General features: G+C 32.8%; 1 protein-coding gene across 1 annotated transcript; it reads left to right on the plus strand.

Annotated features, from left to right (window-relative positions):
• Window positions 1-8,763: 8,763 nt before the first annotated feature.
• Window positions 8,764-14,287, plus strand: LOC140840833 (uncharacterized). The gene is made up of 6 exons (XM_073207999.1): window positions 8,764-9,278; window positions 9,516-9,610; window positions 13,136-13,248; window positions 13,435-13,522; window positions 13,598-14,007; window positions 14,088-14,287. Exons 1-6 carry the CDS (start codon window positions 8,764-8,766, stop codon window positions 14,223-14,225), a joined length of 1,359 nt encoding a protein of 452 aa, XP_073064100.1. The 3' UTR covers window positions 14,226-14,287.
• The last annotated feature ends 3,808 nt before the right edge of the window (window positions 14,288-18,095 follow it).

Genomic DNA, 18,095 nt, shown 5'->3' on the forward strand with positions numbered 1-18,095 from the left:
GTGACATGAGGAAATATGTTCTGAGAGAGTTCTTCATAGATCGGTTTAAACTGCCTTGACTTGTCACTGGTCTTCCTGAGGAATGTTGCTCTGACTAAGAGTTAGGTATTTAAAGGGCCTAAGCACTACCTATCTTTCCTGGGAGCACTCTTGGAAAGTATTGATTGTGTTACTAAATATTATTATATAAAGATTTTAGTAAAGCCAAAATTTTTGTCAAGTGATCCGTATAATTTTAAATAATTAAGGTTTAGCCACAACACCCTTAATTATGAGAAATTATACATTAAGTTAGACTTGGATCACATTAAGGGCATTTATTAAGCATTATAAAATAAAATTGTCTAGTGATCCGTATAATTTTAAATAATTAAGGTTTAGCCACAGCACCATTAATTATGAGAAATTATACATTAAGTTAGTTAAGGATCACATAAAGAACATTTCTCTAGTGATCCGTATAATTTTAAATAATTATGGTTTAACCACAGTACCCTTAATTATGAGAAATTATACATTAAGTTGGTTAAGGATCACATAAAGAACATTTATCTAGTGATCCGTATAATTTTAAATAATTAAGGTTTAACCACAATACCCTTAATTATAAGAAATTATACATTAAGTCGGTTAAGGATCACATAAAGGATATTTATAAAATCAAATTTATGTCTAGTGAACCGTCTAATTTTTAAATAATTAAGGTTTGGCCACAGCACCCTTAATTATGCAAAATTATACATTAAGTGGACTGGGGATCACATGAAAGACATATATTAAGAGCATAAATATTTTTAAAAAAATTGTAATTTAATATCTTAGTGATTCGTATAATTTTAATTTACTAAAGAATATCTATAAAATCTTTAATTGAATTAAAATTATACATTAATTTTTAATCACATTTAGTTATAACAGACATAAATTACATAAAATTATTCATCATTTTAATAATACTTTGAGATGAATAATTATGAAGAATAAATATTTTATGCATAAAGAATTTAATATTCTAGTGATTCGTATGATTTTAATTAATTAAAGAGTAGCCACATCATCTTTGATTGAATTAAAATTATACATAAATTATGAAGATCACATTTGGTTGAAAAGGATATAAATTGTAATTAATTATATTTGAACATTGAAATTTATCTCACAAGAAATTTCGTTATGTTAAATATAATTAATTAGGAAACAATATTGAATTACTTTCTTAATTTATCCACATGGATTAAGAATTGAATATAATACAATAGTTATATCATTAAGTTGTATGAATCTAATTGAATTAAAAATTTGTCCACAGATAATTTTTATGTCAGTGATTCATATGTAAATCATGATTTACATGGGTAAAACATGATATATGGTTTATTGCTTCATTTAATAACATTAGCATGTATTCATTAAATTTGCAGCATATTGCTATTACTCTGATATTAATTTCTTGAGAATGACTTGATTATTGGGAGCGATCAAATTCAGAATATTGATCATTATGATGCTCATTCATCCACACAAGTTGTATGTATTGATTGCTATTCACAACACCCTCCATTTAAAAAGTGTGTTGTGAAACCAATCATATAAATTCCATAGAAAGTTGGTTCAATTGCCATTCATTTTTTAGATGAGTCTTCAAAACAAATAAAGTCTCATTAGGCGATATCGAACAACATAAAGAATCTTCTCTAGTGATGATGAATATTTAATATTTCAAGATTAAGAAAACGATATGGATTGAAACATGTCTCACATTAGTGGTATTTCAGGTTTTACAATGTTATCTCTTCATTAAGTTTTGTTGAGAATATTATGGGCCATTATGAATACCAGAAGAACAGTGAGAGCTAAATTATTATCAGAGTAATATAAATATTTGACCACTAAAAAGCTGCAAAATGTTTTGGGATACTTTTATGGTATTAAAGTTTTACATGCTTATGTGAGACGAATTGACAATTTGGAAAGTGATTTGCTACTTCCACTATTGAGTCAAAATTCGTCATTGAAGCAGTATTGTATGGTGTACTTTAAGGAGTTTCATTATGGGCTTAGAATTATGGATTCTATGTCTAAGCCATTAAGTTTATATTGCTGCAATTCAGCTATGGTCTTTGTGACTAAATCGGTGGTCGAATTAAGTATATCGACATAATGTATTTTAAACCGTGGGAGAACGTGTTAATAAAATGATCATTGAACACGTTAGCATTGAATTGATGATCTTTTAACCTAAAGGCATGCAAATTTCAGATGTTAAAGGATCATATGGTAATTACTGATGGATTTGATTCCATAATAAATTGATGTTATATACATTTGGTTTTGATAATGAAAGGCATTCAGTTATGATATTTCTCATATTCAGTTATGTACATATTCAGTTATCTTGAGAAAAATATCAATAAAGTTGGACCTCGAATAAACATTGGATTTATTCATTAAGTTATACAGATTTGAGAGACATAATGCATTGTAATACATGGAAGATAATATTCGTTTTAAGATGACCTATCGCCATGATTCATGTATTTTGTTTTCTCCTATGGTAAATGAGATATATGTGTCAAGTGGGAGAATGTAAGAAATATGACACATATTAAAAGAGGCGTGGCGTGTAGGAATTGGCGACGGCCAATAATAAACCTACCATTTTTGACGAACAGCACATGCAGCCTCAAATTTTAAAAACTTGAGACGTGCACGTATCTCCTCTTTGACAATTATGCTCTCACAATAAACTCGTTGATGGTATGAGTTGCCTATAATACCGAAGGTATTGAGGTCCCTAGATGCACAATTTCATACAGAATAATACACAATCTACAGAGAGATTGGAGTGTTTAGAAGGCTTCAACGGGAGGAAAATCAGAACACATAAAGATGATTCAATGGCAGGAGGTAACGCTCGATTTAGCTTCCGCATTTTTGTTTATCATGTTTATATACATACAGAAACATGATTTTTAGAGATCTCTAACACACATTTCATACATTGTTTTTTAATTTATGCATATGGTCTTTTTCTCACATTGTGTTGGTAGTTGTGTAGGAAAACTAGAATATATATATATATATATATATATATATATATATATATATATATATATATATATATATGGGGAGCCTTTGGACTTCATGTACATGAAGTTTACACCACTTTCAAGAACACACGCAGCCTCCAGAAGAAGGAAGACAACCCTATATATTCGAGAAGGCAAGTAAGAAGACAAGATTTCGCACCACGTTATCTCGTTTTTCTCTTCCTTTTAACCTTTTCAGTGAATAATATTTGTTTGATTATTTTTTTTATATTTTATATGATGAATTTTAGTAGTAAATTAACTTTGTTTTTGCTGGGATTTTGGAGATCATACCCAAAAAAGCTTCGTTCAATTTAATTTTATTTAATTTTCGACTTTTGCTTTATGTTTGATTGTGTTATTAATTTTATTTGAATTTTTGAACTGTAGCCAACTTCTACAATATTTTTTATTGTGATTGAATTCAAAAGAATATTTGCAATAAAAACGAATAACATAACCCATAGATTTACAATTTATGGCTACACTTTCTACAATATTTTTTATTGTGATTGAATTCAAAAGAATATTTGCAATAGAAACGAATAACATAACCCATAGATTTACAATTTATATAGACATCTGAAATTGAACACAACGTCAATAGTGATAGTCTAATAACCAAGTCTTTAATGCATTCGCCTTTAATAAATAATTAAAGAAATTTTATTGTTTCATTGTGTTGAATTATTTTAGCATAACTTGAGAGTACTAATAATTTAGAAAATATCGTCAAAATCATAAACAATTATTGAAATTAATTATTTGAAACAACAAGTGTAGGTGAACCAAAATTTCCAAAAAAATTATTCACATTTGATTTTAATATTCTCCTTGATATGGTTTTTTTTATCATTAAATCATATTTTTCTCTTCATTCATAGTGAATTTATTCATCCCAGATTAGCGTTTATACGTAGATAAAGATCTAATTTCTGAAACTAAAAATTGTTTGATACAATCCCTGTGGGATGATACATGTACTCACTATATGCTATAATTTGACTTGTGCACTTGAAATTTATTCAAGTATAAAAGTTTATATTAATATACAATTCAAGAAAAGCTCAATCAAATTTTAGCACCATTTTCGGGGAATTTTATGTCACAATTTTATTTTAGACAAAAACTTGTGTGAGACGGTCTCACGGGTCGTATTTGTGAGACGGATCTCTTATTTGGGTCACCCATGAAAAAGTATTACTTTTTATGCTAAGAGTATTACTTTTTATTGTGAATATGGGTAGGGTTGACCCGTCTCACAGATTATGATCCGTGAGACGGTCTCACATGAGACTCACTCTTTATTTTATTATGTTTAGTTTGACTTAATTTTCTTGAAGTAAATACCCTCTTACATCACACATTCTTCTTTTAGTGCATGCTACGATCATTGGAAGCTTTGATGGCTAACCCAAACTATGATTTGATTCCGCGCGCAAACTTTTTGTTATCCCGGTTCCACTTGTAAGATTCGAACCTACTTTGCGGCATTATTTTTTGGCAAAGCATATGATGCTAGTGTCTCACAACAGTGATGTTCAAAAGGAGAGAGCGATTGTTGTGTATGCCTTGGTATTTTAGGTGTTCCTATCAATTAATTTTTTCGCAGATACAACAGTCCATTCACAACACTAATATCAGGCCTATTCTTCCCTACTATCATTACTGAATTATGTGTCCAGACGAGAGTTGTCATTTGTGAGGATGAGGAGTGGTTGTAACCAATGAAACCCATCGATGACTCCATTCTAAAGATAAAGATTTGAAAGTAGGCTATGGAATCCTGAAGACGAGTATATTGAGGAGGACTCAAGCATCCCAACCCAACCGTCGTTGCCATTTCAAACCTGTCGTCACGCCTCTAGTGAGAAGGTTGATGAAATGTTTGGATGGACTGCCAACCAAACCAATGTCAGTTCATCAACAATGTTGATCTGACATCAGTGGATTCTTTGTTGCGGGAAATGACTACACAGATAGGGATTGATCCATTGATCTATCCACAGTCGTTGGCCATTCCAATTCCAGTATGCTTTCCCACAGCCACAGGATCCCGAAGCAGGAGTGCCACCACCAGAAAATGAGTGGTGATCAGGGAATTTTTCTTTTATTTTCTTGTATTTCCTTTCTTGTTCTTTCTTTTGCATTATTTTTGTGTTTAGTTGAATTTTTTATGCATGGTGTCGATTAATATTTGCATTATGTGTCATCTAGTGCAATGGGAACATTGCACGAATTTAGTATGAGGAGGGATCAATCTTTTATTTTACTTATTTGTATTTTTATTTAATATGCATTGTGTAATGTTGAGTCGTATGGAAACTAGTTCAAAATGATGAAATAATAATTTTAGCCATAGAGGAATTTGGAATGATGAAATACATTCCCACTGATTTTGGTCACTTCATTAGTTTAGAACACCCTTATTGTTGAAGTATGAAATTATTGTTGGAACGTTGAATCTCTCAAAGCACGTATGTTGGAATTAGTAAATTTTGTGAATATTAGTGAAATCCAATTTTTTTTTACGGGAAACTTGAGGAAGGTCTTGGTTGAACTTGAGTTAAATCTGACTGGCCAGCAGCATGAATATGACTTCGGACAATTTTCTTAAGCCTGTGTGAATTGTAGGGAGCCTTCCTAGAAACATGAACTTAAATGAAACTCATCCTTACATCTAAGTCACATCAACGTACCCTTAGCTTGAAAAAATTGATGAAACCAAAATCCAAATATTCATACTCTAAGGAAGTATATATTTAAATCAAATTTGCACATGTGAAAGAAAAATTTCTTGGAAAAAGGAACTTTTGAAAGGAAAAAAAAGAGAGAGATATAAGGTGAGGAGGAGTCAAAAAAATAAATGAAATCCGATTCCTAGGATATGTATGGATTTGAAAAATATGGTCTTGCAAAATTTAATGTGATCATTGAACTCCCGTACCTTCGATTATCTTTTCATTTCTTTGGTAGCAAACAAGAGCCATGATATGCACCTGAATTTTCATAATAATTTGTGCTCACTGGTAAGTAGATGGTGGAGAAGGATTTTATGTGAGGGATTCTTATACCAACATGTCTATTGAGTTGTTTTTCGATTTTTGAGAATGAATCAACTTTAAGTGCATGCTATTAGAAATAACATAAGTCACACACATTTGTTCACGTTCAATGCAAAAATATGGTGTGTAAACTTCAAGAGGGTGTGTGATAACTTGTGTTGTACCTTGATTGATAATAAATATATCAGAGATTCGCTGAGGCACAATAATGAACCATGAAATTTCCATTGAACTAATTTTCCTTTTGTTGTATCTTGTAACTTATTTTGTTTCAGGACGAGCAAAATGTTAGCATGGGGAGGCTGATATGTGTTATTTTTGCACATTTTATTGTGTCTTTTTTATTCTATTTTTTCATGAGTTTGTGTGTTGAGTCAACATTTCATTCATTTTATTCTTAATTTATGAATACGGTCTTTTCTTATCGTGTGATGGTTGTTGTGTAGGAAAAATAAAGAAAAAAAAATGGAATCTGGGTGTTTTATGAAGAAGTCTCGAACAGAAGAGGGCGGTGCGCTAGGGCAAATTTTTTTTACCGCCCCAACGTGCAAAAGGATTAATATTAAAGCTTGGACAATGTACCTCGCGCTAGGGTGGTAATATATTTCTAAAGCAGCACAGTTAGAAGAAATTTAAAGGGATATAAAAAGGTGCACTGAGGTGATAATTTTCGACCACCTCAACGCAGGGCCGTGCCTATTAGGAGGCAAATGAGTCCAATGACTCAAGGCCCATCTATTTTTTGGGGACCAAAAATTTTTTTTAAAAAAATTATTATATATAATACTAGTTATTAGATAGCCCAAAACCAAGTATTTATTAAATGGAACTTGCTTAGCATGTTATCGATTTATTCCCCAATCTTCCCCAATATTCATCTGTAGACAAGCCTTAATCGACTCCAGCCGTTGCGTCGTCTCTAGGTTTGATTGAAAGACCCGTGATGAGCTGTAAGTCTATTTTCTTGTATTTGCTTTGTTCGGGCTTCTAATTTTTTATTGTATTTTTTTACTTTCTTCGGGGCTTTATGTGGCATATATAATATACGCTTTTTAACTGAAATTTTGGTGGATGTAATGAATGCTTATATTGCTTATAAAATCTTGTTGATTGTCCCGGTCACAGTAGCAAGTGCAGAGCGAAGTTTCTCAAAGATAAAGCTCATCAAAACTTTTCTCCGATCAACCATGTCACGAGAAAGATTGAATGAATTGGCTATGTTATCGATTGGGAAAAAAATTACTGAACAACTTGATTATACAGACTTGATTAGTATTTTTAGCTCTAAAACTGTTATGCGGGTTCTTTTTTAGTGATCATTTTGGACATGTTTGATATTTTTATTCCTTTAATTTGAAAAATTGCTATGGAACGAAAAAATATATGAACACACATTATGATTCGGAGGCCTCTTTTTAAAAGTTAAGACTTAGGCCCAAGTATTGTTAGGATCGGCCCTGCCTCAACGCCACTCAAGAAAGAAATTTTTTATATGCATGGATTCTTTATCTTGTTGGACCCTTGAACCTTTTGATACATATATGAGGAGCCCTAGGACACCAAATACACGAAGTTTACACCAATTTCAAACACACATGCAGCCATCGGAAGAAGGAAGACAAACCAGGTCGAGGAGGCAAGCAAGAAGACAAAATTTCGCACGTTCTTCTCTTCCTTTTAACCTTTTCAGTGAAGAATATTTGTTTGATTATTGTTTTTGGTATTTTTCTATGATGAGTTTTAGTAGCTCGGTTTATTTTTTTTGGGATTTAGGGGATCATACTCCGAACCAAGTTTAATTTAATTTAATTTTTGAATTTTGCTTTACACTTGATTGTGTTATTAATTTATTTGAATTGTTGAAACATGGGTATATCTGCCTGTTGAAACTGTTGGTCACAAGCCCAGATAAAGGAGGAGTGTTGGTGCTATGTCAGTGATAGCCTAGCACCAAAAAATATATATCACCGTTGATGTTAGGCCTATGACAATCAACCAACTATTGCGACACACTTCTTCACATGGATATTAGTTCAAACAGATTAACGGAAAATGATAGGTCGTCACTCACTTTAAGTGACATGCCTCACCTATACTCAAGTGTAGTGTCAAATAAACTAGGCACGCTGTAGCGGCTCTTGGTTGCAGTGATAAATAATCAAGGGTTCTTGCAATTTATTGGACAGGGGTGAGTAAAAAAGCTAGTTCAAAATAAGATTAGGAAGATTAGATCAAGCTCGTGGAACATAGGAACATTGATGGGCAAGTCAATCGAGTTATTTGATGTCATGTGAATAAGGAAGGTAAATATATCTTGTCTTCAAGAGACAAAGTATAAGTGAAGCAAGACTAAGGAATTAGTATAAGTTTTCAAAATTTTATATTCAAGAACAAATAAAACTAGAAATGGAGTGAGAATAAGGGTGGATAAAACCTACAGGGATGCAATTGTTACAGTTAAAAGGTTTGGAAATTGGGTTTTGAGTATCACTTTAGCCTTAGAACCAGATATCATTAGTGTGTATGAACCACATGTGAAATCAGATGATGAGACTAAGAAGGAATGTTGGGTCCCCGTGAGGAAAAGATCTTCTTAGGCGGAGATTTAAATGGCCATGTTGGAAAGGATAGATTTGGATATGAGAGGGTCCATGGAGGTCAAGTTAGATAGTGATCATGGGATACTAGACACTTTCTATAAGAAGAGGGAGAGTGATTTAGTAACCTTTAGGAATGTGCATAATATAAGTCAAATTGATTACTTTCTTGTAAGGAGTCAAGACCTAAGTAGTAGTAAAGATTGTATGGTCATACTAGGAGAATACTCGACGACCCAACATAGGCTATTAATGTTAGATCTTTGCCTTAAGAGTGGAAGTAAAGTAAACAATGATCATATTAGACTGTGGATCAAATGGCGGACTATGAAGGGAGATGCATTTCAAATTCTTAGTGATAAGATTTTAGATAGTCAGTTAGTCCTCGAAGGATGTGAGGATGTAAGGCGTAAGGATAAGATCGATACCTCTGGGTTATTTGAACTCATGGCTAACCATATAAAGAGTGGGGTAAGGGAAGTACTTGGAAAGGCTAAAAGGAAGGGAAGACATGACAAAGAGACATGGTGAGGTTCAACAGGCCATTAGAGAAAAAGTTTCAAGAATTGGAAAGAAGTTAAAGACGAAGGATCGTATGAGTTGTATAAACAAGTCAAGAGACTTAGTAGTATAGCAATATGAGATGATTAGAAAAGAGCTTATAATGATTTGTATGATATGCTATGCAAAAAAGAATGAGGTAAATATATTTTTAAGATATCGAAAGATAGAGATCGAAACACTAAATACTTGAGTCATATTAGGAGTATCAAGCATGAAGATGGTAGAATTTTAATGCAAGGTAATGTTATACCAGATAGGCGGATGAATTACTTTAAGAAGTCACTCAACGGGACAAGTATGGAAGAGTTAAGCATGGGTAGACATGAGACACATAAATTAAAACATCTATTGTTCCATCGTAGATCTAGTGCTAATAATAGCATGAAACCGGGGAATCCAATTGGCTCGGATGAGATACCAATTGAGGTATGGAAGTCTAGGGGAAGTTGGTATCTAATGGCCGGTTCTTAATAGGATTCTAGATATTAGCAAAATGATAGAATCTTGGAGACATACTATTGTAGTACCAATTTATAATAATAAAGGAGATATAAATGACTGTTTAAACTATATAGGGATTAAGCTTATGTGCCATATGCCGAAGTTATGAGATCAAGTGATAGAGTGAAGACTTAGGAGTATCACTACTGTATCAGCGAAACAATTTGGTTTATGCCGAGTAGTTCTACAATGGAAGATAATTTCTTGATTAAACAAATGATAGAAATATAGAGAACAACATAAGAGACTGTATATGATATTTATCGACTAAGATTTTGAGAAATGTATAACATGGTTTGGTCATGTGAAGAGGAGACCAAACACTCCACCAATCCAACATGTGTTTGATTGACAAGTTAATGGAAAGAGTAGAAGAAAGGGTTAAGCCATTGGAAACTTGGGTAAAGGTGGTTAAGGAGAATATTTTAATCTTGGTTTAAGATATGACATGTGGAAAAATAACTTATTTTTGAGAACTAATATCCATGTAGTCAGACCCCACAACTAGCGGGAATATGCTATGACGACGACGACGACAAAATATAGCTAACTTCTACAATATTTTATATTCTGAATGAATTAGAGAGAATATTTTACAATATAAATGAATAACATAATCCATATATTTAGAATTTATATAGACATATGAAATTGAATACACATTGATAGTGATAATCCAATCATTCAATAGTTAGGGGATTCTACAAGTCGTAAATGAAATCGCCCTTGATAAATAATTAAAAAAAAATTTAATTGTTTCATTATGTTGAATTAGTTTAGCATAATTTGAGAGAGTATGTAAATAATTTTGAGATTCTCGTCAAAAAAATGAATAGTTATTGAAATTAATTATTTGAATCAAATATGGGTAATGAACCTAAATTCACAAAAAATTCATTCACTTTTTAATTTAATATTCTTTTGAATTGATTTTATTTTTTCATTAATTTATATTTTTATCTTCATTCATAGTGCATTAATCTATCCTACAAATTATCGTTTACACGTAGTTAAAGTATTAATTTTTTAAACTAAAAATTGTGTGATAGAGTATCTGTGGGACAATACTTATATTTACATATATACTGTAATTTGACTCATGTACTTGCGATTTATTTGAGCATAAAAGTTTATTTTATGGAGAATTTTACAATGCAATAAAGGTTCGATCATGAGATCACTAGGTGATGAGAAAGATTCAATGGCAAAGAGAGAGATGAAAGCTGGACCCTTAGTACAAAGGACCATTCAAATTCATGGAAAAACAGCCATAACAACATACTATTTGGAATATTTGAAGGAAAAAAGACCAAGCCGCCTTAGAACGTTTGTCACTCACTCAAAACATACTATTTTTGAGAAGCTCACCTATCAGTACTATTAGTTTTATTATTACACTAGTTTTAATTTTATAGATATTATTACACTAGTTTTAATTTTATAGACATCTTTATAATTGTGCTCGATTTTAATCTTGTTATTATTATTATTCTGGTTGATTTATTAGTATTCTTTATTATAAAAATTTAGGGTTTTATTTTGTTTTAACCGAATAATTATCTTGTTACATTTAATAAATGCATAATTTTCGCTTGACATATGACTCGATGAAGTTGTTCGGTCCGGTAAATGTAAGCCCAACACTTGTTGGTTGGCCGTCTAACAAGAACGCCTCAGGAAGAGTAAGACCAACCAACTCGGCACTCAATAAGCCCAACATAGCTTGGCAAACACATAAGTTCTACATTCTCGATGGTCCATGAGTGTATTTGGTTTAACACACGGTAAGATTTTGATACACCTTATTTGTGGTTCGAACAAACATTTCACTACTTGGTAAAAATTTAGTCTTGTGTTTATTGTTCAATTAAGTGCTAGCGTACACACACTTGTACTCAGAGCACAAAATTTCATTACTTAAAAAAGGTTTCTTCAATTTTACATCTTAATATTGCTTGGGTACTCACCATGCTCTAGCACAAAATTCATTACTTATCAAAAGTTTTGTAATTTTTACTTGCACTTTAATATTGCTGGGGTACACACCTTGCGTGGGCACAAGGTTCATTACTTAAAAGTTATTACATTTAATTATTGCTCTATGTTTAGTCTACTCAGAAATGGATCTCATAAATTATAAGTTAGTGTTGAAAATGCAAGGCAAATTAAATATTTCATTAAGGAATCAATCCAATACAAATTACAAAAAAAGGAATAATAAATAAAAACACTTAAGGCTATGTTTGGTAGCCATGATAAGGGAATGATTATTAAATAATCATCCTTTATCTAATGTTTGATTCATTTTTAATTTAGCATGAACGCTCTTGATTATGATTGAAAGCCCTCACTATTTATGTTATTTGTGTGATTAAATATCTCACCTCAAATGTGTGATAATATATAATTCTTGAATAGTGATAATGATAAAATTGTATATTAACCATAATACCCTTGAATTGTCTTCTTTAATATAATATGAAAATTAAAATTAGTAAAAAATTAATAATTAATATAATATTTACATTTTTATTATATTTTTTTATAAAATAATTTCATATATTTTTATTATTTTCAATCATTTTAAAAAAAATAAATTGTAATGCAAATCTATCTTAAATTAAATTTTTATAAATTTCTAATCTTGTTAATTAATTTTTTAATGAAAATAAATATTTATTAAATTCTAATTTATTTTGTTTAATGATTATCGTAATATTTTTAAATATATTTCTAATAAATATATTTAAATTAACTTTAATAAATGTAAATTATAATTATAAATAATTAATTATCTATCAAATTATTTTAAGAATATTTATAATTAATTTAAAATACAATAATATTTTAATTATTACTGAACTTTATTTAATATTAATATTCAAAATATTATTGCTATTTTAATTATTAAAGTAAATACATATTTATGAATTTATTTCTAATAAATATATATAAATTAATTTTAATAAATGTAAATTATAATTATAAATATTTAATTATCTATTCAATTATTTTAAGAATATATATTTAATTAACATTTGGGGTATTTTGGTCATTGCAATAAAATTTACAAAATTAATTCATCATTTTAAAGTCATATCAAACATCATGTTATTTATCCCACCATATTATTAATACACATCTCTTAATTTTTAATCACTATAATTTTTAATCATTTACTTATCACATCACACATATCAAACGGATCAAATTAAAATTTACCAAGGAGGACGTAGCCCAGGCCCGAATAGAGGGAATTAAGCCCATCGGAGGCCCGTATTTGCATCCAAATAATCAATCAAATCAAAATAAATAAAAGGTTGGATAAAAAGAAAGAGAAGACGTGGCAAGACGGACAGACAGTGTTTCAAGAATTTGAATGACATTCTAGGAGAGAAGAAGAAGATTAAAAGTGCTTGTTCCCCTGATTTGGTGGGTATGTAATCCTTACCTTTTCCAAGTGATTGATTTGAACCCATTGGCTGTTTATGAATTTGAGTGGCTAAATTATGTCGAGAATTGATTTGGGGTGAATCGAGTTTGAGCGAACAGCGCGCTTGAACTGATGTTTGTTGTTGGGATTTGTTCTTGAGATTCTCTTCTATATGATTCTTGCAGGAGGCGGAGAACAAGGCAGTGGTTGGATTTTCATGCCCTGATATGGCAGCATTTACGAACCCCCTTTCTGCTGTCACATCGGATTCCAGTGAGTTATGCACAGATTATGTTTCCAATTACTGATAGATAATTGGTTTTGAATTTGAGAATGCAACCATTGTAGTGTGGATCACCTTGCGGCGTAGAATGGAAAGGACTCCTCGCAACTCATCAAATAGAATGCAATGCAGATGTCGACACATGCTGGCATCCCCTCGTCGCCAGCTCGTTGTATTTGCATTGCTGAGTTTGAGCTACGAGGTAGTGCCGTTACGGGCTCGCGCTGGATCAGAAGAGGGTGGTCTGTCGGGGGCCTTGAAGTCGTTGTTTGATCCTAATGAGAAAACACAGTCCGGGAAGGTGTTGCCCAAGGCTTACCTGAAATCCGCGCGGGAAGTATTGAAAACGCTGCGTGAGTCGCTTCAGGAGGACACGAAAGACATGGCTAAGTTCAGACGGACCGCCGACGCTGCCAAGGAATCGATCCGAGGATATCTGAGTGGCTGGAGGGGGCAAAACATAGTATCCAGTGAGGTATTTGGATTGGATGCATGTATGCTTGATCATTGTGTAAATGTGCATGTATGCTGATTTGGTTTTGATCGCCGTTGCAGGAATCGTATGTGATGATCGAGAAAGCTATAAGATCTCTGGCCAACTTCTACTCAAAGGCTGGGCCCTCTGCGCCGCTTCCGGAGGATGTGAAGGCCGAGATTTTGAGTAACTTGTCCGCGGCCGAACAATCTCTGTGAACTATAATTATATACGGTGTCCTGTTAGGTAATGTTACACCAAATAAAAAGTCATGGCTGCGTACGACTACTCGGTTTATACAAGTTTTTGTCATTTCATTTTTTATTTTTGCCTGTCGCACTATATATATTTTGTTTTTGAGTCGGAGGAGGAATATGGATATCGAACTCAATATCTTATCTCAAATTTTACGAAGAACTATAAGAATTCGTATTCGTTTAGGTAAAATCAGCCTAAAAAGTTTTAGCCTAGTTCGATTGGATTGGGAAAAAAAATGGTCCCATACCAACCAACTAGCTTAGTTATAAAAATTTCCTAATTCTTCTGTATTTTCAAATGTATAAGTTGAAATAAGTAGTTGGAAATTTTATACAGATATAACACAAGCACATTTTCCACAGTTAAAATAGACAGAAATAGAGGAGTGTGAAATATATTATAAGGAAAAACATATATCTAATGAATGGTAGGTAAAGTGATAAACTATGGAATTGTTCATATTTTTATAAGAGTTGGTCTCTTGTAAGACGATCTTACGAATTTTTATTTGTGAAACGGGTCAACTTTACCGATGTTCACAATAAAAAGTAATAATCTTAGCATAAAAAGTAATATTTTTCATTGATAACACAAATAAGAGATTTTTACGATCCGTGAGACTGTCTCACACAAATTTTTGCATATTTACAAAAACTTGAACCAAACTAATTTTATCGGCTTTGTAAAATTGCAAATCAAACAAAACTATGGATAATTAAAAACCAAATCAGCACAAATTTAGATTTCGCTCTGTTTTGACTTGGTTTGAATGATCGATTTTTATTCTAATGTTTTTCAAATAAAATATTTTGATTAAAAAAATAGTAACGTTTGTTATCATTCTATCATATTATTAATACTAAATGATACAAATACATATAAATTTTTTTATAATAAGTTTGTTTGTTTTTCTTTCAATTGTTAGTTCGGTAAATTTTAAAACCAATTCAAATATCCAAAGCACCCCTAAATCAGCAGCTACATAGGCCAGTTTGAGTTTTCATCTGTACAACTACACATTTACAATGAAAATGGATTCAAAACTTTGGAGTAAGGTCCTTGGGGTGCGAACGAGTCAAACTACTTTTGAGTAGTGTTGATAGTTATGGAAATAGGGAAACACGTTTTTTACAAATACGTTTTTGTATAGTATAAATACGTGTACACTTGAATTCATTGTTCGGTTTTTAGTTTCTCCGCAATAAGATTTCTTCCGACTGAAGTTCGGTTACTCTTTTTTTCCTTTCTATCATAGAATTCAGTTGCCTTTAACATGGTATCAGAGCAATCGATCTGTCTCCAATTTTGAAATTGTTGCTTTGCACCAGCACAGGGTTGCGGATTTCTACGCAAGCAACTTCAATTTTTTTTTCTGGGAAGCTTCGATCGAAGTTTACTTCAATGGCGGTCAATGTTGGCTTCACTGATCCACTTTACATTCACCCGTCCGATACTCCTGGTATGTGTCTCGTTACTGATCAGTTATCTGTCATTGACAATTACGGAGAGTGGAGTCGAGCGATGCTCATTGCATTGCGTGCGAAAAACAAAATTGGATTTATTGATGGCACATGTCCGAGACCTTCCCTTGATCATCCAACTTTTCATCATTGGGAGAGATGTAATGCCTTGGTGTTGTCGTGGATCATGAATTCCGTTTTCAAAGAAATATTTGTGGGAATTGTTTATGCACTTGATGCATCTACTGTTTGGTCTGATCTCAAAGATCAATTTGATAAGGTTAATGGTTCCAGAATTTTTGCTCTCCACCGTGAAATTGGGAAGTTAACACAAGCCAACAACACTGTGTCGAGTTACTATTGTAAGATGAAACAACTATGGGATGAGTATTCATCATTGGTAATACTCCCTTCGTGTGAATGTGCCACGACAAGGCAATATATTGCACATGATCAGCAGCAGAAACTTCTGTTTTTGATGGGACTCAATGACAGTTATGCACATATTCGTAGTCAAGTTTTGATGATGAGTCCACTGCCATCCGTTGGTCAAGCCTTTTCTATTATCTCCCAGGAGGAGTCCCATAGATCACTTTCTGTTGTGGAGGAATCTTCCACAGCATTTTTTTCTGTACAAGGCAAGCATGGAAGCCAAAAGAAGGACATTTTCACTTGTGATTATTGTCACTGCAATGGCCACACCAAAGATTTTTGTTACAAACTTGTTGGATACCCTCCGGTTCACAAGTTGTACAAAGACAATAACAACAGGAGGGGAGGACAAAGTGGCAGAGCCTACAAGGATTATTCTAGAAATCAGAAAACTTATGCTAATTTGACTGATATAGCACAAAGTGAACCTACCACTCTGCCTAGCACAGAAGATGTTCCTACACCTGCTGCTGCCTCAGTCTTTTCCCCTGCTCAGTATGCCGAGATCATGAAGCTGCTAGGGACTCTTAAGCCTCCTTCTGTGGCGGAACAAGTTGTGAATATGGCAGGTATGCCTACTACCCGAAATCTTTCATCACATTGGATAATTGATAGTGGTGCAAATGAGCATATGGTTGGAGATTTGTGTTTGCTGCTAGGCTCTGACTCTGTAGCAACTTTTCCTAGGTCTGTGAGGCTGCCAAATGGTACTAAGGCTCATGTCAATAGGATAGGGTCTGTTTTATTCACAAAATCCATCACCCTTCACAATGTCTTGCACATGCCAGATTTCAACTTCAACCTACTTTCGATATCCAAATTTACCAAAGATCACAATTGTTTTGTCACACTTTATCCTCATTTTTGCCTATTTGAGGACCTCAAGACTGGGAGATTAATGGGGATTGGTAAAGAATCCAATGGCCTTTATCAACTTGACACAAGATTCTTCTTCAGCTCTTTTAACTCCAACATAATATCTTCTGCTCCATTTTCTAATTCTCTTTGTAATAGCACTGTTAACCGTATCAATTCTGTAGTTGATATGTCTAGTGATCATTTTGTCTGGCACAAACGTTTGGGACACATGTCTGTATCTCGGATGCAAATGCTGCCTTTTATATCAAGTTCCATAAGTCTCCCTCATTGTTCTATTTGTCCAATGTCTAAGCAAACTCGAATTAAATTTCCCTTTAAGAGCTTATCTACCTCACTTTGTTGTTTTTCCTTAATCCACGTTGATGTTTGGGGACCTTTTCATAATCCTACATGTAATGGTGAGCAATATTTTCTCACAATAGTAGATGATTTTTCCAAAGCCACGTGGGTTTATCTTATGCATTTTAAGGTTGACGTGCTACAGATTCTGCAGATTTTTTCCACATGGTGCGTACTCAATTTTCTGCTATTGTGAAAATCATTCGCACTGATAATGCAAGTGATTTCTTCAAAAGTGCTTGCACTCTACTGTTTAACTCCTTAGGCATAATACATCAAAGTTCTTGTCCTTATATCCCACAACAAAACGGAGTTGTTGAACGCAAACATAGACACATACTCAATATAGCTCGAGCTCTTCGCTTTCAATCTTCATTGCCTTTAAAATTCTGGGGAGATTGTGTCTTAACTTCTTGTTATCTCATTAATCGCACTCCTAGTCCGTTAGTGCAAAACAAAACACCATATAGAATGCTGTTCAATAAATCTCCAACCTTTAATCATCTTCGTGTCTTTGGATGTTTGTGCTACGCAACCTCATTGACACTTAAGGACAAATTTTCTGCTCGAGCAAATGCTTGTGTGTTCTTGGGCTATTCCAGCACACAAAAAGGATACAAGGTGATGAGTTTTGATACTAAGAAATTCTTTGTGTCAAGAGATGTAGTATTCCACGAAAACATTTTTCCCTTCGCCACTCCTGATCCACCTTTGCCCATT

The sequence above is a fragment of the Primulina eburnea genome, chromosome 9 (genome assembly GCF_022965805.1).
Source record: "Primulina eburnea isolate SZY01 chromosome 9, ASM2296580v1, whole genome shotgun sequence".
In the NCBI taxonomy this organism is placed as follows: Eukaryota; Viridiplantae; Streptophyta; class Magnoliopsida; order Lamiales; family Gesneriaceae; genus Primulina; species Primulina eburnea.